The sequence below is a fragment of the Budorcas taxicolor genome, chromosome 6, assembly GCF_023091745.1.
Source record: "Budorcas taxicolor isolate Tak-1 chromosome 6, Takin1.1, whole genome shotgun sequence".
NCBI classification, from domain to species: domain Eukaryota; kingdom Metazoa; phylum Chordata; class Mammalia; order Artiodactyla; family Bovidae; genus Budorcas; species Budorcas taxicolor.
The window spans coordinates 102,889,135-102,909,768 of NC_068915.1; the positions used below are offsets into that span (position 1 = coordinate 102,889,135).

Here is a 20,634-nt window from a genome sequence, read left to right on the forward strand (position 1 = left end):
TTGGACAGTTTAGAAAAAGAGATATTGTTTTTGACAATTGTTAGAAATATAAGTTACCCAGAGAGCTTACTGTGATCGCATATAATTGTTATCCCGAAGTTTTTGACACAATGGAAGCTGTCAGACTGTGGTTGCAACTTGCTCTGTGACTTGCAAAAGAACTTTGAGAACAAGAAAGGAGCCTGGGTACAGGAGATCCTCTTGGCTGCACGAATGTGTTGAATTGAAATTTCTTTCCTGGAGGAAATAAGAGTATTGGTGGTTAGCCATGGTTCAGGTGGTCTTTGTGTTGCCCTGATACAGGGACCATGAGCTGCCATCCCAGAGCACATCCAACTTGGTCCCTGAGCCAAGAGGGACAGTCTGGCCTGATGTCTGCACGTACAGTCTGCCTGGAGAAACACCAGGATCCAGGATGTGTCCCACCAAGGGCAGCAGTGTTATTTTCAGAATAAGGTTCAGACGTCTTCGTGAGGGCCTGTGGGGTCCAGAGGTAGCCTGGGGGCAGCTGGAGAAAGGGTAACATTTGAGCTAGATCCCGAAGGAGGGACAGAGTTTTGCTGTAGGAGAGGAGGAGGAAAAGGCTCTTCAGGAAGAAGTCGGGATGGATGCAAAGGCATGAAGAGACAGAGCAGGGTTGAGCCAGGCAGAGATCCCGGCTGATGAGAGCCAAGGGGGTGGGAGCAGCGGCCCAGGAGGCCGTAGAGGGCTGGATGGTGAAGAGTTCGGAGGAGTTTGCAGATTACCCAATTGGTGAAGGAATAGCAACCCCTTCCCCAACTCCCGATGTCCCAAAGTGGTCCCCTGGAGAGGAAGAAGGCATGTTTCATGATAATCAGTTAACTACTAAGAGGTAAGAATCTATGCCCAAACTCAGTGGCCGAAAACAACCAGTTCACCTGCCCTTCATTTTGGGTCAGGAATTTGGGCAGGAATCAGCTGGGTGGTTCTTTCACTGCAGGGGGCAGTGAGGGGTCAGCTGGGGTCCTCCATTTGGCAGGATTCTGCTGGCGGCTGAGCAGGGCTGGAAGGTCCAAGAAGGCTTTGATCTCGGCATGGCAGTAGTGAGCCGTGACATGAAGCAAGATCTTCATTCTCGGCCCAGGAAGTGAACCTGGGGGGCCTGGATGAAAACCAGGAATCCTAGTCACCCGACCAGCAAGGGCTAGAGGTTAGAAGCTCTTTGCCCCGGGTGATAATGGATTTATCATGGAGGCCAAAACTGTGAATGCAGCTACAAAGTTTATTAGAGATTCAGCACAACAATAAGTAGGAGAACACACAGTGAAATGGTTTGCTTAGTTACGATGGAAGGCAGAGATGCACCCCAGAGAGAAAGGGTGTGGGTGTCCCCCCAGTGAGGAGGAGAGCAGTAAACAGGCAGTTAAGTCATTGATACAGGTCAGTTCTTCCGGGTCTTTGTTTACCTTTAGCCAGTTATCTGGTTTCTTTTTCCACACCTGACCTATCCTGGGACCGTTCCCTGGCTGTGCCTGCATGCCCAGCCAAGATAGATCTCAAAGGGTAGGCTTCTGGGAGGAGCAAGACTCATTATGGCCTGGCATTATCCACTAAGTTTTGACTCCCTTTCTGCACATGTATAGTGTCTTCCTTGTTTCAGAAAGAGGGGAAGCAGAGGTCCCTTAATCCTTTACTCAAACAGGATCTTGCCCCTCTTTGTCCTTGCCAAGATTATTACCTTAAGGTACTTATAAGAGGTAAAGACTGGCTATTCACCCTGTTTCTGTTGTTACTTCCATTTCAGAGGACAAGCAGGAGGCTGATTGTAAATGCCTTAACTGGAGAACACTGTCTCAGGAAATGCTAACAATTTTAAGGATCCAGCCTGAAGCCAACTTCTTCGTGCACCATGAAATGCAAACAGGAGGCCCAGTTGTAAATGTCTAACCTGGAACCCATTGATCTCCTACCTCAGCTTCACTCACATAAAGTGGACATTGGGCTCCTGCACATGGCCTCTGTCTCTCCATGTGGCTGCTTGGGCTTCCCCCTGGCATGGTGACCAAGGGCAGTCAGGCTTCTTATGTGGCAGCTGGTTACACGAAGGAAGGTCCAAGAGAGGGACGAAAGCTGAACATTCCTTAAGACCTAGCCTCAGAAATGAACATCTCTTTGCATCATAGGTTCACAAGCTATTGTTCAAAATGAGTCACAGAGAGTCAGCCCACATTCTACATGATGGGTGATGAAGAGTTTGCAGTCATGGGACCCCCCAGGAAGTTAAGTAACCAGTTCAATGTCAGGCTGACATAGTGGAGAATCAGAACTCAGGTTCAGGTACTTGGCTCCTGGCCAGAGGTCTTTCCTCAATAAACAGGCTTCAAAGCCACTTATCAAAAAAGGAAAATATTTCATCTAAAGAGACAAGTTATTGGGATCAGGGCTTTGATTTTCTCCTTCCACCAAGTGTCCAGAGACCTTTTAAAGAGTCTGCAGAAATTAACGAAAAGAGCAAAGTGGGAAGCCTTTGTCTTTAGAGAAAAAAAAGAAAAGAAAAGAAGTGGGAGTCAGTGTTACCAAGCAACAAATATAAGGCAGAATGATATGAACAGCATCAAATTAAACAGGGCTTCCCAGCCTTTGTGTAGTCACAGCTCACAGAGAAAATGGTACTTGTGCAGATTAGAGAAAAGGGGTGAGGCTGCTCCTATAAGGAGCTCACTAGACTCAAAGGCTCCAGGCATCCCAGGCAGTAGTGGATCCCAGTGCTGAGGAAATCACTATTCCAGCACACAGGAACCCATTTGTTATCACTGTCATTACCACCATCACTAGTACCACAACCATCGTCATCACCGCTATCACCACCATCACCACCGTCTCTATCACCACCACAATCATCACCACCATCACCACCATCTCTATCACCACCACTATCATCATTACCAGCCCACCATCCCGCCATCACCACCACCATCTCACCATCACCCCCACTATCACCACCATCTCTATCACTATCACCACCACCATCCCGCCATCACCACCACCATCCCACCATCACCACCACCACCCCGCCATCACCACCATCTCCACAACCATCCCATCATCACCACCATCCCATCACTATCATCACCATTATCATCAACAAGGAAACTGAGCAGAAACATACCCAAGTAACTTAGGGACTTCACCTTTCTTCCTCATCTCGAAACCAGAATAGTGCTAGTTAGCATTCATTGAGCACTTACTATGTATTGTCTCATTTGATCCTCTCAACAGCCACATGGAACAAGTGCTGTTACCACCCCCCCCCCCATTTTATGATCAGAGGAAGAGAGTCTTTAAGTAATATGTCCTGGGTTATGTAGATCCTGGTGGCAGAGGCAAGCCTACTCACTCTCAACCACTCGGTGCTTTCCTCTCAGTCCTCCTGTGAAATTCAAATGGCATCCTGCTTTTACAGCAGAGGCTCAGAAAGGTTAAGAGACTTGCTCCAGGCCACTGAGCCAGGGACCAGATCTTGTCTTTTCCTCCTGGCTGGGGGCTCTGAGTCCACACCCTGAGAGCCTGCCAGATTTTATGGTCTTCAAAGACTGCTGCCTTCTAGGTACTATGGCTGTTATCACTCAAAGACAATTGAACCCTCATGTTAGAGCCCCTGGATGTGTGTCTTTATCTATGCCTCTCTCTGGAGCTTGCAGGTAGTTATCTTGCATGACCGAATGGAATGAGACTTCTCTGGAGGTGAAATAAGATCTGTCTGCATGTCTTCCTTCTCCCCACACCTTAGGCCACAGGAGGATGTGTTGATCAGAATTGCAAAAGGGCTCTGCAAAAATTATAAAGTGTTTATAAAAACTTGTTATGATAAACTTTCTGATTAGTAAGGCCTGTGGAACAATTGAGCTCTTGGATAGCAAGCTGACATCGTCATTTCAGGAATTTATTACATGGAAAAAGTATTATGAGAAATAATTGCAAGAATTGCCACATCCAGCCTGGAGAAGAGATGGCTTGTGGAAGCAAGAGCAGGTTCAGACTTTGCATCCACTCTGCCTGCTTCCAGGGCCATCATCCCCTGACCCTCTCCTGGCAGAGCAGGTCTCTGCTTGAAGCTCATCTCGCCATCAATAAATGGAATCTTTCCTGCCATATCAGTAACAAAGGATGTCACAGTCATCAACAATTGCAGCCTTCCATGTGAGCCGCTGAGCTCGGAGGAAAGTCAGGAAGGAAGATAATACCTGCTGTCTAGCAGCCATCAGACTGCAGCCACTCCACACAGTGAGCCCTAAGGAAACTCAGGATGTGAAAAGACCAGATACTGGCCCTAGGTAGCTGAGGTGCATAGCGAAGGAATGATTTCTTTGAGCCCATGTGCATCTTCCCATAATAAAAAAGCGCTAAATTCCTTAACTTGAGGTATCTGGTTTTCCTTTAATTCACAATAATCTTTTGATGTTCAGATTACCTGTCCTTTGTTACAAAGCTTCTGTATAACCTGGTACCTCCCCTCCCTTCCTTGGAGCAGTTCTCTCAGAGTTACTTGAGATGCTGCCTGTCTGGCTTGAAGTCCCCAAAACTCCCAATGAATAAAATACCACTCTCAACTTTTAGGCTGTGAATATTTTTTTAAATCTACACCATTGTGGAAATCTCTGGCCACCTTGACCACCCGGGGTACTCTCTTGGCCATTTCATTTCATCTGCAAGCCTGAAGATGAAATGGTTCCAGATTATTTATTTGCATTATTAATCATTGAATGAATAAATGAATGGTGTGCGAAATGTTTTCAAATCCTCCACAGAGCAGTCAAAGTGACCTGTTTGGTCATATCATTCTCTTTCTTAAAAATCGTCCAAAGACCTCCTCACCCCTGCACTTAGAAGAAAAAACTCACTCCTTTTCCTGGCCCCTGAAGTGGTACTGCCCCACTGAATTCACACCCATCTCCCTTGTTCCCACCCGTTCAGCCACTCTGACTTCTCCTCTGTTCTGAGAGGGTACCAAGCTCTTCCCACCCCAGGGCCTTTGCCCACGCTGTTCCCTCCGCCCACACTCCCCTCCCTGACCAGTCACTCTTCATGCTCCATGCCTTTCTTTCTCTCAGACCATTTTATTCACAGCATGCTTCTTCCACCAACACCATGCATTACTGACCCTGCTGCAGACTCTTCTAAGTATCCCTTATTTGTTTATGAACTGTATTTTTAATCTTTCTTCTTTACTAGCCTGTAGATAGATTGATGGTCAGAGCCGAACTTTAGTTACTCCACTGTATCTGCCTAATAAAGTCCCTCAAAAGGCTGGGGCAAGGGGGTTTGAAACACAGAATTTTCTTCTTTCACAGTTCTGGAGGCCAGAAGTTTAAAATCAAGGTATTGGCAGGGAGGTACCTTCCTGGGCGCTCAGTGGGAGGATCCTTCCAGGCACCGTCCACCCACCCTCCCCTCCCCCAGCTTCTGGGGGTGGCCTGCAGTCCTCGGTGACCATGGCTTGTGATGACATCACCCAGTCCTCGCCTCTGTTATCACATGACCTTCTCCCTGGGAGTCTCTATCTTCACATGGTGTTCCTTTCTGTGTGTCTGTGTCCAGGTTTCTCCCTCCTTATAAGAGAACATAAATCCTTGGATTAGGGCCCATCCTGTTCCAGGATGACCTCAATTTAACTGGATTACATCTGCAAAGACTCTGTTTCCAAATAAGGCCACATTCTGAGGTTCCAAGTGGACATAACTTTTGAAGGGGGCAATGCTAATTCGATCCTCTACACCCACTATCCCTGGCAAGCAGTCCACTGTGTTTGTTAAATGAATGACTCAATTAATGCATTATCCAGATGACCATTTTCTCCAGATGGAGAGTGAGCATATATGTTCTGGAATGTTCTAGAGGACAGGACATGGGGCAAGAGTCAAGGAGGAAGATTTCAACTCAAAAGGAAGAAGGACTAGTGGTGACTGAGAGGGGCCAGCGTGCTCCCACATCTCCTTATTTCACTGACCCACTGGGCTTGGCAGTCAGGCCTCGGTTCAGCTGGTGGAGAGAGGACAGGAGTGTCCCAGGGACATTGGTCATGGGTGGCTGCCTCATCAGCAGGGAGCTCCAGGTCACTGGGCATCTGTGCCTCGTGCCCAGCAACAGCTGTGTCACCATCTTGCCAGGGACTCTGTCGAGGAGCTTCAGATGGATGAGCAGAATCTAAGAGCCTTGCTAATCCTGAGGCTGTGTGATTTATTATCACAACCAACACTGCAGGGCCAGTCACACCCAGAGGGCAGTGTCCACACTCCTTCCAGCCCAGTGCATGGTGGCCTGGAGAGGCAGGGGTGGGGAATGGCCTTTGGTATCACACTCTGGCAGCGATGATGAGCTATCCTCCAAAAACGTGCACCCCTCTTTCCATAGTGCCACCACTCAGGCAAGGACTGTATTTCCCAGCACCCCCGGTTCTGTGTGTGGTCATATGACTACTTCTCACCAATGAAATGCATGAGAAGTGATGTCACTTCCAGGCTGTGGATATAAAGAAGCATGTGCCTTCTCTACACACTCATTCTCCAACTGCTAGCCAGGCAGGAGGTCCCTGAAGCCAGGGAAACAGTGAAGCCACTGACTGGGAGAGCCTGGGTCCCTGAATCACCATGTGGAGGAAGGGTGTCCACCAATCAGGATCACCAGATAGCACTGTCAGAAAACAAAAACTACCTTCTACTGGTTAAACTACTGAGGTCTGGGGATTATTTGCTACAGCAGTCAGCACTGTTTAACTGACATACAGACAAACCTGAGTCTACAGCTCCACTGGACACCTAGCCTTGCGCAAGTATCTCTTGTTTTTCTAGCCTCGGTTATGACACAGGAGTAACATGTGCCTTCAGAGGTCGTTGTGAATAGTGTAAAAGGTTACTAAACCATGCAAAGTGATTTGCACAAAACCTGGCAGCCATTAAGTAGCCTTAACCAAAGTCAACTCCCTCCCCTGCCAAACCCAATACCTTTCTTAGGTCACCTAACAAATCTTTGTCACATTCCTGCTCTGGGCCAGACAAGACTACACATGCCCTCATAGGGGTTTTCCTGGGCAGCCTAGGATACTACTTGAGTAACTAAACCTCTGAAAACAAACCAAAAGGAGTGCTTATAGTCATTGAGAGAATACCAGAAAGATGGAAGTGAGCCATGAAAATAAGCATCCTCCAGCCCTCTCAACCAGCAATTCCTGTATTCCAGTCCCAGCTCCACCACTGACTCTGAGCTCTTGGGACCTGGGATAGAGTCACATGCTTCCCCGGACCTCAGAGTCCCCATCTGTGAAATGGTTGGAGCCTCCAGCTCTGTCCCTCCATCATCTTACACGTCTCCCCCCACACTCAGAATCCATTCCACTCATCACAGAGAAGAATGTGTCTTTATCCTAGAATGCTGCGTGCCTTAAGCCTCCAGGCTGGCCAGATAACCTGGATGGCATGGCTGTGGCAGCCAGAAAGGCAGCTTAGGGGTAGACGCAGGAGTTTGGAGATGGGCTCTATTTCCTTGGAAAGTTCTGGGGTGCAATATAGAAAGCTGCATCAGGAAGAGACCCACATCATCCAAGCTCAGGGGCCCCTGGGAATCTCACAGTCTGACGGCCTACACTTTATGGATGGAGTCCTGTGGGCTGAGAGCGGAAGCAACTTGCCTGAGGTCACCCCATGGCAGTGGGGGCAGCATAAGCTCTCAGACTCCAGCCCTGGACCCCACCATCCCACCAGGCCAGCCCCTCCTGAAAGGTTTTCACCTGAAGACCAGTGCTCTGACCTCTGATGGCAGGCTCTCTACAAATGCAGATTTCTGATTAAACTTGCCTATGAGGAGGTGGGCAGAAAGTTTCTGTATGAGGGAGGTGGAAGTGCAGGAGGATTTGACTCTTCTTGGTTACTCCCAGCCTTGTTACTGACATTTTTTTTTTCTTTTTCCAAGGAAATGGTTGCTGTTGTTCTGTTGTGAAGTCATGTCCAATTCTTTGTGACCCCATGGACTGCAGCACACCAGGCCCTTTTGTCCCCTACTATCTCCTGGAGTTTGCTCAAATTCATGTCTACTGAGTTGGTGATGCTATCTAATCGTCTCATCCTCTGTTGCCCCCTTCTCCTTTTGCCATCAATCTTTCCCAGCAGATGGTAGGCAAATCAATTAACCACTTGATTCTGGTGACCTCTACTGGACACACTTTTAATAGCAATAAGTGAAGTCGCTCATTCGTGTCCGACTCTTTGCGAGCCCATGGACTGTAGCCCACCAGGCTCCTCCGTCCATGGGATTCTCCAGGCAAGGATACTGGAGTGGGTTGCCATTTTTAGGACTAAATTCCTAAAAGCTGTTGTTGGGAAAGATTGAAGGCAGGTGGAGAAAGGGGCCACAGAAGGTGAGATGGTTGGATGGAAACCAACTGACTCAATGGACATGAGTTTGAGTAAACTCCGAGATACGGTGAGGGACAAGGAAGCCTGGCGTGCCGCAGTCCAGGGGGTCACAAAGAGCTGGACACGACTGAGTGACTGAACAACAAAAACAGCAACAACTGCATTTTCCCCCTGCTTTTGGAACATTTTTATTTTTCACTGGGTCCAAAATTTTTAGCCAAGTGATGGGAATGCAGGTAAACTGTAGTGTGCTTAGTTAGTATTTTCTAACATGTTGCTATGGATGTGGGGGCTGCTGGCTTTCCAAGGTCCTCAGCATAAGTCAACAACAACAAAAGGACTAAACTCAAGAGACAAAGAACTCAGACAACTTCCCCAAGCAGTTTATCTAAGGTTGTGACACTAAGACTCTCACATGCCTGTAGATTCTGCGTTTGTGACAAGCTCTCCGGTGATGCTTATGCAGCTGGTGCCTAAGGCAGAATTTTGAGGAGGGAAGAGATGGGGAACTTTGATTTACCCACCTCTGAGTACAGAGGTGCTTCCATGTGCTACCTCACCACCTTGACACCAGAGAAAAGGCAGAGATGTGATTCCCCTGAGGACACACAGCTGGTGAGCGTGGGACTTATACTGAGGACCTTGGAAAGCCAGTGGCCCCCACATCCATCGATTTGTTGTAAGCCTGAATCTAGTTTTGAATGTAATTGTATACAGTGGTATTTTGATGTTTACTATCTGACATTTCCTGTAACTTGTGGAGTTCATTTCAGTTCAGTTCAGTTCAGTCGCTCAGTCATGTCCGACTCTTTGTGGCCCCATGGACTGCAGCACTCCAGGCCTTCCTGTCCATCACCAACTCCCGGAGCTTACTCAAACTCATGTCCATTGAGTCGGTGATGCCATCCAGCCATCTCATCCTCTGTCGTCCCCTTCTCCTCCCACCTTCAACCTTTTCCAGCATCAGGGTCTTTCCCAAATGAGTCAGTTCTTCGCATCAAGTGGCCAAAGTATTGGAGTTTCAACCTCAGCATCAGTCCTTCCAATGAATATTCAAGACTGATTTCCTTTAGGATGGACTGGTTGGATCTCCTTGCAGTCCAAGGGACTCTAAGAGTCCTCTCCAACACCACAGTTCAAAAGCATCAATTCTTCAGCGCTCAGCTTTCTTTATAGTCCAACTCTCACATCCATACATGACCACTGGAAAAACCATGGCTTTGACTAGACAGATCTTTGTTGACAAACTAATGTCTCTGCTTTTTAATATGCTGTCTAGGTTGGTCATAGCTTTTCTTCCAAGGAGCAAGCATCTTTTAATTTCATGACTGCAGTCACCATCTGCAGTGGTTTTGGAGCCCAAGAAAATAAAGTCTCTCACTGTTTCCATTGTTTCCCCATCTATTTGCCATGAAGTGATGGGACCAGAGGCCATGATCTTAGTTTTCTGAGTGTTGAGCTTTAACCAAACTCTTTCACTCTCCTCTTTCACTTTCATCAAGAGGCTCTTTAGTTCCTCTTCACTTTCTGCCATAAGGGTGGTGTAATCTGCATATCTGAGGTTATTGATATTTCTCCCTGAAATCTTGATTCCAGCTTGTGCCTCATCCAGCCCGGCATTTCACATGATGTACTCTGCATATAAGTTAAATAAGCAGGGTGACAATATAGTCTTGACATACTCATTTCCCGATTTGTGGAGGTTATAACAGAAAGCAAAAGTGACTTCATGACTTGTATATAGTTCGATCACCTATTTATGCATTCTTTCACTATATCTTAATTACAAGGAAAATTTATTTTAAAATTGTCTTCCTCTTTAATCACTGGTTCATCAAAGCTTGATATGGAGATAATGGTTTTTTTTTTCCATCAAAAGTGACAATCTTTACATTTAATTTCTATTTATAAACCCTTGAACATTTGAAGTATTGCAATAGCTTTCAAAACCAGAGATTCTAAGCTCACTAAAGAGTTCTAATAACTCTTGGTATGCTGTATTGCAATGTCCCTGTGTACAATTTTGTAATAATTTACTGACAAAGTTTCCTGCCGGAGCCCTAGCAATTCCTACTCCAGCCCTCAGGCCTGAGAGTCAATATTTATATTGGTTCCTATATTTATATAGGTTCCCCCCAGGACAGACTACTGGCATGAAGTTCCTCCTCTCTTCCAGGGTCTCCCACTGGCCACCATGATCACCACCAGCAGCTTAGGTCCCAGCCCCGGTCACAACCTCCCCAGGACCCCACAGTGCCCCAGGCCACCCCAGGCATGTGTGTATGTTTGTAGCCCAGCAACCAAGCTGACTGCTTGCAGCACAGCACTGCCACCTGGCACATCCCCTGAGCATGCTCTGTCGTCCTGTCAGATGTCAATTATAAAGCACAGGTTCAAAGAAAAACTGATTAAGACTTTCGCGATGGAGACCGCAAAGCATAAAACTCAGTCTTTCTGGGAGCAGGGCTCTGTGAGACTTGAGAGGATGCATATCTGTGAAGCCAGCCCTGCTGACCATCCTGGCCAATATTTACTGAACTCCCCACATGCCAGACCTGATCTAGGAACCCATGTAGTTCCTGATGAGGTCTTTCTATCATCCCCATTTTACAGATGGGGAAACTGAGTATCCTAGAGGTAAAGCAATTTACGCAGGGTCACAGAGCTAGCAAGTGGCAGTGTCTGGGCACCTAGTCTGGCCCCAGAGCCAGTGCTCCTAACACATCAGCTGTACAGTTTACTTCACTCTAGGGCAGGAGGATTATCCACCATTTCTACTCTCAGAGTCCTCAGCCTCTCACCCACTCTGGCCCATCCCAGCAGGCAGGCAGAGCTAGATGCCCAGGTTTCTTATCTCCTGGCATGAAGAGAAGAAGCCGTTCAGGCCAGAACTCCGACCTGCTCAGTCATAGACTCTGGTAATCAAATGTAAGGGGTCTGTAATGAGGATGCCCCAGATTTATTCAACTATTAATAGTCATCTATTCAACTATAATAGTCATCACCTATTAGAAAGCCCTGAAATCAATTTAGGGGGCTGTGCCCAGTAGTTTTAAAATATGAAATAGAAGACAAAGTGTCAGAGTGCACCTCTGAAGTAGGGTGACTATTGCTTTGCACGAGTTTGGTTTTAATTCTGTTTGTATGTGCTGGGTCACACAGCAATTCTATTTCTTTCTGTGCTTCCTTGAATGTAAGCCCATCTCAGATAATTATGTTTCAGCTCCCCTGGCGCAGGGATCCACCCAGGCACACTACAGAAGTGCAAAGGCCACTCCTGCCATCTGAGGGCACCGTGGCCCCCTTGTGAGCCCCAGCACCCCCAGCAATTTGGTTTCCCTGGGGTACATCGTGCAAAGGCTGGGCCTGAACGGTGGAGGCACTGCCCAGAAGCATAGGTAACTGGATCTGGAGGGAGTCAGATTTCACAGATGAGGCTTTGGCTGTGGAGGGCAGGGCTTCTTAAAGGAGGCATCACCGAGCTCCGAGACCCGGCCTCTCTGCATCAGGACCACCCCAACAGCATCATCTCCCACCCCCGTCCCACATCCCATCTAGGACAGTGGCATGGAGTTCAGCTCCCATGAGTGGCATGAGAAACCTAAACCCAAGCCGGTCCCCACGGTGCCTGGGGAATGGAGTCACTCCAGCAAAGAGGCTCGGCCATGGGGATGAGCATGAGACAGGCATCCGCTCAGCACCTGTCAGGTGATCTAGGTGTTATTGTGGCCACGGGATGGATCCTGGCAGGACAGTTGTCAGGGACAACAGGCACACCCACATCCAGTGTCCCCGCAGCATGCAGTCCTGTGCAGGGTGACTTACAAGGCACAACTCCTCAGTCCCGATAGTGACCCCACTAGGTGTCAACATCCCCATTTTACAGAGCAGAAAACTGAGGCTCATGGAGGCAGTGCTTTACTCAGAGTCCCCCAGCTGCTAAGTGGAGATAACATGTCTAGGTATGTTTGGGCATTTGGACTCGACTTATTAGATGCAGAAAATGGCAACCCACTCCAGTACTCTTGCCTGGAAAATCCCATGGACACAGTCCACAGGGTCGCAAAGTATTGGACACGACTGAGCAACCTCACTTTATCAGACACAGGCTTGTCCAGCTCCCTTGCGGCAAGTGAGGAAACGGAGATGAAGGGATGGATTCCAGGCCCTGCAGGTTTTAGGAAGCAAAGCTGAGGCGAGGATCAACCCTGCTCACCATCCATGGTGAAGCCTTCCACCCGCACCCGAGAAGAGTCGCCCTCACCCCGAGACACCTGGGCCTACTCTGCCTCACTGAGAACCTGCCACTACCTGCGTCTCTGGTTCGTTTGGTCCAAAGGTCAGGACCTGAGACCCTGGGACCTGGATACAGCTCAGGGGTCACTATCAGTGTGCTGTACACCCTTCCAGGAGAAATCCAGATTTTTCTGTGATGAAATAAAGGGCTGAGCTTGATGAGTTACACAACCATTGAGGCATTTGTGTTTAGGGCTGCCAGATAAAATATGGGGTGTCCAGTTAAAATTTTTTAAACCATTTTTCAGTGTTTCTTAAATACTGCATGGGACATGCTTATACTAAAAGTTCTTGTTTATCTGGATTCAAATTTAACTAGTGTTCTGTATTTTCATTTGCTAAATCTGGAAGTCCTCTTCATGGTCTAATTTGGATAATCCAGGTATTATTCAGCAAACTTTGTTAAGTGTAACCTTGGCTGTAGGTTAGTGCAGGACAGGGTCATTATAGGGAGGGAGAGTCTGATTGGTTTGAAAGAGAAAGACAACTGTCCTCCTGCAAAGCAGCTACCCGTCCTGTAGGCTCATGTGGTCAAAGCAAAGAGCTGAATCTCCATAGGATACAGTTGTCATGGAAACCAAATCTGATCTCCTTGCTGATGGCATCTCCGGCCAATTACTGGGCTTCTCTCTTTCCATCTGTGAGTGGCTCAAGCGGACCTGCCTCACAACGAGATTGGATGTGTGTGGTGGTGCTAGCTTAGTTGTCAAGTTGCGTCTGACTCTTGCAACCCCATGTACTGTAGCCCACCAGGCTTCTCTGTCCATAGGATTTCCCAGGCAAGAATATTGGAGTGAGTTGCCAAGCATCACATGTGTACAGAGCAGGCCTTCAGCAGCACTAGTGTAGTAGCTATCACTCTGGCTGAACACCTGCCATAAAAATGCTCGGAAACACCCCATCAATGTTTGCTGAGCAGAGAGAAAGATGCTGGGAACCGATGCCAGGACTCCAGCCAGACTGCACACAGACCTCTGCAGGGTCACAAGCTGGCTTTCTCCTCTAGAAACAGTGTCCACTGGGGCAGATACTGCCCTCTGTCCCCCCCACCAGTTTTTCCTTACCCACTTCTTCCTCTCTAACCCAACCCAGCTTTGCTCTGGACACCCCTGTTTTCAGCTAAAACTACATTTTTCCAGACTCCCTTGCAGCTATCTTGACCAAATGCTGCCACCTTGGTCCCTGAGATGCAAATAGAAGTTGCTTTCTGGAAACTCTTTCTAGAAATTGGGACTTTCTGGAAGCTCTTAGTAAAAAGAGGCAGGCCAGCTGTCACCCTCCCCTCTTTGCCCTTTCCTTTGCCTCCATCCTGCCTGGAGCACAGAAGCAGTGCTGGAGGTTGGGGAGCTACCTTGTGGGCAATGCATGTACACACAAGAACTGCTGTCTTAGTCTCCACTGCTCACCACTGGACCATTTCTTATGTGGTAAGGCCATTGTGGTCACATCTTTGTTGCAGGTAGGCAGACCTAATCCCTGATGTCTACACCCCTGTGTGCAGGAACCACCGTGATTGCCCCTATTTTGTGGCTGTATATTGATTAATAGCCTATAAAGCCCCACAGCAGCCCCATAACAAACACTGTTGGGTCCCACTTTCACCCCTTGTCCTTGCCACCCCAAGCGCCAGCCTTCTGACCTTAGCCTTCCCTGCCCAAGGCTCTTCAGGTCTCTTGTGTTCTCTATGTCATCTGCATAGCAGGCAGGAAGGAAAGAGGAATTAACCCCTCCCAGAAGTCATCCTCTAGCAGAGTCTGAAGGGAGTTGGTGGATAACTCCCCCATTTCCCAGGCTACAGAGTGGGATGCTTATAGGTATGTGTCCCACCCTGGCTCCCAGAATTTCCCCAGGGGCTCAGCCGCAGTATCTTGCTTGGACAACGTACCCTCTCACATCTGTCCTCCCCTCCCTGTTTAACTTCCCTACTCGTCTACCTGGGGTTACCTCCCAAACAACCTGCTTGCCTGTAGGTCAGCTTCTGGGGTCTGGCTGTATTACTTCGTCTTCACCCCACCCCTTGTGGTTGGTGGGCAGTGCTGGTGTCCTTATAATTCAGGAGAGGAAACCGAAGTGCTCCTGTACCACGGAGACTGACCATGAGAGGGAGGGGTGGGGACAGGCTCAGGGACGCTGGGCACGAGGCTCCAAGAGCAGGTGTGTGCGGCACTCACTCTCGGTGCTCGCAGAGGCAGACACACTCCACCAACATCTTCTCAGATCAAAGCCGCTCAGCTTACAGTTCCTGAGAGCAGTACTTACAGGGCAGACACTGCCAAGCCCGAGACAAAAGATAGACTGAGTCTGTTGTGCAAACACACACACTCGCATGATTTATTTTCTCCTGGGTCAGTAGAGCAGATGGCTCTCCTGACTCATCCTTGCTGCCCCATCCTCAGGGGCCCAGGATCCTCCACTCTTCTTCCACCGAGGGAGATGGCCCTTTGGAAGCTGACCTCTGTGCGCCCGGGATGCATCCTGGGGTCCCCACTGGTGAAAGGTGGGTACTGCTTTATGCTGCAGAGTTGGGAAGGGAGAGAAGACAGTTTAGTATCAGGAAAAAGTTGTGGAGCCCAAGGGCTGCTTCAGATGGAGCCCAATCCATGTCTGCTCTGCTTATCCCAGATGCTCCTGGACAGACAACTGTGTCCTAGATGGAGAAGTGGGACAGGGTCCTGGACAGAGGGGCCTGCTTGGTACCCCGTGCACACAGCTCAGGTTCAGATAGGATGGCTGAGTCACATCATGGTGTGTGTGTGTGCGCTTAGTCATGTCCAACTCTTTGTGAACCCATGGACTTAGCCTGCCAGGCTCCTCTGTCCATGGAATTTTCCAAACAAGAATCTACTGGAGTGGGTTGCCATTTCCTTCTCCAAGAGATCATCCCGACCCAGGGATCGAACCCCTATCCCCCATGTCTCCTGTACTGGCAGGCAGATTCTTTCCCACTGTGCCACCTGGGAAGCAGGTCACACCATGAGCCTTCATTTACTCCCCAGTGTCACCCTCTGAGACCCAGAGTTCCATGAGGTCATAAAACATCTTGAATTTCTGGCTTCCCAGCACTGAGCCCTGGGCTCGAAGGACATCTCGGGATGGAGTGGATTGAGTGGGCCGAGGGGAACTTCAGGAAGCAGAGAGTGAGTGGCAGGAGCAGAGAAGCTGCTGAACCTGCAAAACGGCTTCCTGGACATTACAAATTTGGAGCCAATGATCAAGAAACGCTTTCTGAAAGCCGACCTTCTTTCACATTATACTGTATCCTGCACACACATTACACAGGCACCACGTCCCATGACTTCCATCATGCCTTCCCTGGGAAGGACACCCACGCGAACACACCTGGGCATTAACCAAACCCCACAGCATCTTTTGTCTGTTCCCCAGAGTTGCTGGTGTTGTGACTGCAGTAAAAGGATCAGATTCACAAGGTAAGGAAGAGGCCACAGGGAGGGAGAAAGAGTAGGGGCCCATGGGCTTATCAAGACTGGAGAACACGCCTCCCACCTGCTTCCCTCATCCAACAGGAACCCGAGCCTGGGTAACCCTTCTCCCTTAGGAGCACTCACCACCTGGCACTTCTCCCTAAATCTCACTTGTCTAATTGATTCTTGGGACATATGGCTGCCAGGTTGCTGGACTGGGGCGAGGAGAGTGAGGCAGGTCCTAGGCAGTTAAGGACCTTTGGACAGTGGCTGTGTACCAATCAGTCTGGCAGATTTCAATATTTCCAGATCTGGTACCACCTCACTGGTGCATTACTGGCTAACCATCAGCATGGTGCCAGTGAGAAACAGCTGGACTTGTTCACTGACAGCTTGTCTATTTCCTATGTATGGGACGACACCCCAGTCCCCTGCTAATTCACACTGAAGCGGAGCTTCACCATCATGGTGAACCTGTGACTCCAGAACACACCACATCCGGCACCGGATGGAGTGCTCACCCCTGGCACCTCTCCCTAAATCTCACTTATATAATCGGTTCTTTGGACATGGCTGCCAGGTTGCTGGATTGGGGCAAGGAGAGTGAGGCAGGTCCTAAGCAGTTAGGGGCCCTAGGACAGTGGCTGTGTACCAATCAGTCTGGCAGATTTCAACACTTTGAGACCTGGTACCGCCTCACTGATACATTATTGGCTAACCACCAGCACGGTGCCGGCGAGAAACAGATGGACTTGTTCACTGACAGCTTGTCTGTTTCCTACGAATGGGACGGCACCCCAGTCCCCTGCTAATTCACCCCGAAGTAGGGGACACCTGGGGTTTGACCATCACAGTGAACCTGTGATTCCAGAGCATACCACATCGGGTACCAGGTGGCACGCTCACCCCTGGCACCTCTCCATAAATCTCACTTATATAATCGGTTCTTTGGACATGGCTGCCAGGTTGCTGGCTTGGGACGAGGAGAGTGGGGCAGTTTCTAGTCAGTGAGGGGCTCTGGGACAGTGGCTGTTCACCTCTTCTTCCTTCTCTCTTTCTCTCCTCCCCATCCTTGCTTGAGAGCATTTGCCCCGGACTGAATCCATGTGAATTTTGATACTTACATGTTATTGTTGTTCAGTTGCTCAGTCGTGTCCGACTCTGCAGGCCGGGGCAAATGCTCTCAGGCAAGGATGGGGAGGAGAGGAGAACGGAAGGAAGAAGGGGAGGGCCTCCAAGCTCCTGAAGCAGCAGGACCTGCTCCATTCCTCTCATTGCCCTTGGCCTTGAGGCTCAGCTATTTATAGAGCAGGGATGCTACACCTTGTACCCACTGCGGTGTGTTCTGGAGTCACTGCTCCACCGTGATGGTGAAACCCCAGGGGTCCCCCACCTCAGCGTGAATTAGCAGGGGACTGGGGTGCCATCCCATCTGTAGGAAACAGATAAGCTGTTGATGAATAAGTCCAGCTGTTTCTCGCTGGCACCGTGCTGATAGCTAGCCTGTAATGTACCAGTGAGGTGGTACCAGGTCTGAAAGTATTGAAATCTGCCAGACGGATTGGTACACAGACACTGTCCTAGGGCCCCTAACTGCCTAGGAACTGCCCCCTTGCCTCAATATAGCAACATGGCAGCCATGTCCGGAGAAGTTCCCCCTTGTTAATGACTTTTGCCACCACCTCAGGCTTCCCAGGTGGCGCTAGTGGTAAAGAACCTGCTTGCCAATGCAGGAGACATAAGAGATGCAGGTTCAATCCCTGGATCCAGAAGATCCCCTGGAGGAGGGCATGGCAACCCACTCCAGTGTTCTTGCCTGGAGAACCCCAGGGACAGAGGAGCCTGGCAGGCTACAGTCCATGGGGTTGCAGAGCTGGACACGACTAAAGTGACTTAGGACACAGGCACTCACCACCACCTCATTCATAAACAGGAAATGGCAAGATGTGAACAGTAAAAACTTCCAGGGAAGGGATTGGGCAGGGGCGTGGGGAGTGAAGAGGAATGTTCACGTTTTATGTTCCCCCGAACAGTCATGTTTAAATATTTACAATGAAGTGGTACTCGTGACATTTTCTTCAGAGAAGGGTGTTGGCACCAGGCCTGCGTGAGACGCAGCATGAACATGCTCTGTGCCCTCGCTCACCTCTCCCCACCGGGCGGACCTCTGGGCCATCTTTGTCTCAGGAGTTTGGGACTGTCCTCTTGGGTCCTTCCTCTGTCAAGTCCTTCTAGAAGCCCACCTCGCAGAGATAGGGAACTGCCTCGCACCTGAGTGCCCACAGCATCTTGTCCATGGGGGGCAGCTCTCCTCTGGGACACACTGCACCCAACAGTCTAGTGACTGAGGGTCTGTACCGGCAGTTAGAGCTTGAGGCCAGGGGCTTCTCCATATCTTCATCCCCTGGAAGCACCCAGATCAGGGACTGATGCCCAGTGGATGCTGGATTTAGGGTGACAGCGTCACCATTCATCTCCACATCCCTCACACCTAGCACCAAGCTCGGATTCGCTGGCCGTGCAAGAAGTAGGCTAAGTGAAGAAGTGAGGGATGCAGGCACGGCTAAGTGAAGAAGTGAGGGATGCAGGCACGGCTAAGTGAATGGACAGGAATTTCTAGGCCTCAGTTTCACCGACCAGTGAGGACTTGGAGGAAGCATGTGTGAGGCCAGAGGAGGGGCTGAGGGACTCACCTGTGTCCATTACTCGCAGGCCAAAGTGGGGCAGCATGATGACCATGTTCAGGCTCTCAAACTCCTTCTCCAGGACGACCCCATAGGTCTTCAGGCTGGCCAGCTCCACCTCCAGCCACTGCTGTCGGTTCTGAAAGGAACACCAAGGTGTTCATGTGGCTAGCCCCAAAACTTTCTGAATGAATGAATAGCTGAATGAATGAGTAAATAAGCAAGTGAATAAATAAATACATAACTATGTATATAAGTGAGGAAGTAAATAAGTGAACCAGTAAATAAGTACATAATTATAAGGAAGTAAGGATACATGTAAATAAATAGGCGCCAAGTGAATAAGTAATCAAATAAGCAAACAATTAGACAAAAAGGGTCTTGCAGCTGCTCTTGTAGGGCACACACAAAGGCCATGAACATAGTCAATCTCCCCTCCCTGAGTCCGAGGAATAAAACAGCTGTCCCACTGACAGAGCACCACCCTCTCCCCTTGTTAAAAGTACTACTTGGTGCCGGACTCTTTATATCTCTCAGCATTTCACCTGCCCTCCTGCCCAGGTGGTGTCCCTGCTTCCTGCATATAAGTAGGCCTGGGGTGTAAGCTCCCTGAGGGTCAGGGAGCTGCCCCAGGCCCACAGCCAGGGAGAGGAGCCCAGACCCACAGCTGGGCCTGATTTCCAAGTCTGTCTTTCTCGGGCTCCCATCTGCAGGGCCCCCAGCCAGGGTGCCCCAGGATGGGGCAGCCCCAGGGCGAGGGCAGGATTTGCAGATAAAATGTGACTGTGTGCCAGGCCCTCGGCCCCTCCCAACATCCCTGGCGAGGCAGACGTGGTTGTCCTCTAAGATGTGGGCTGGGAGCTCAGTGAGCCGCTTTGCTAAGAAGGTCCCGGATGGTAAGGGACACCCCCTCCCAGCCCCACGGTTCACACCCTCCCCACCAGCCAGGCTGCTGAGTCAGGGGACCTGGCTGGGCTGACATCCAGGGACCTGTGTCAGGTGGGCCATTGCACAATAACTGGGGTGTTTCTTTTTATTTTTTTGCTTGTTTTAAATACTCACTGTTCTTTAATAAACTACACTCAAAGGAGTGCGGCAAGCCAGGGGCCACAACATGGGTAGCGGGCCAAGGACATGCAAAAATAGCAGGCCAAATGCCACGGGGCAGGGTGGATGACCACAGAGCCTTGAGTAAAGCCAGCAGGCAGCACAAGAAGGCCCATGGTGAGAGAGTCATTTCCTAGGCAGGTTGATAAGAAGTCTAGGGGTCCCCAAGGAGAGAGGGGTCTGGAATTCTCAAGGAGGAAGAAAGGACAAGCTTTTTTTTCCTTCTCTACATTCCTTAGGATTATATAACAATAATGTATTCTGCCTGAGAACAGTCTCTGGATTAAACCTTCTGGCTAATTCTGTTATCTTAAAATGGAGTAGGTCTGGTGAGGTCTTTACAACCTCCAGACAGTCTTTGGATTCATTGGAGAGTGTATAACTTCATTGCTAACACTAACAAGGGGGTACTCTTTCTGCCCCCTTCTGATGCCTATGTCAGAAGCTTTCTCTATCTCTTTTATACTTTAATAAAACTTTATTACACAAAAGCTCTGAGCGATCAAGCCTCGTCTCTGGCCCCGGATTGAATTCTTCTCCTCTGGGGGCCAAGAATCCCGGCGTCGTGATTCAACAACAACCTTTCAATGGCACGATTTCTGTACCTCGGAAACAGTCTGTATTTTACAGACAGACACTCCATATTTTACAAGAATATGCAACAAGAGTGCTCTAGCAGGAACCGTGTGGAGGGAAGTGGTACTGCAGCTTGCGATGAGTTCTTTTAATCGGACCACGTGGTCTTCCTCTCCAGCT

At 49.3% G+C, this 20,634-nt stretch overlaps 1 protein-coding gene across 1 annotated transcript in view; it reads right to left on the minus strand.

The window, feature by feature from the left end:
* Positions 1-14,995: 14,995 nt before the first annotated feature.
* LOC128049966 (high mobility group protein 20A-like) overlaps positions 14,996-20,634 on the minus strand; it is a 34,029-nt gene continuing 28,390 nt past the window's right edge. Inside the window, exons 10-11 of the mRNA XM_052642278.1 lie at positions 18,781-18,910; positions 14,996-15,179 (exon numbers count right to left, since the gene is read on the minus strand). Coding sequence (XP_052498238.1) covers positions 15,175-15,179; positions 18,781-18,910 — 135 coding nt within the window. The 3' untranslated portion in view covers positions 14,996-15,174. The remainder of the gene's footprint in view (positions 15,180-18,780; positions 18,911-20,634) is intronic.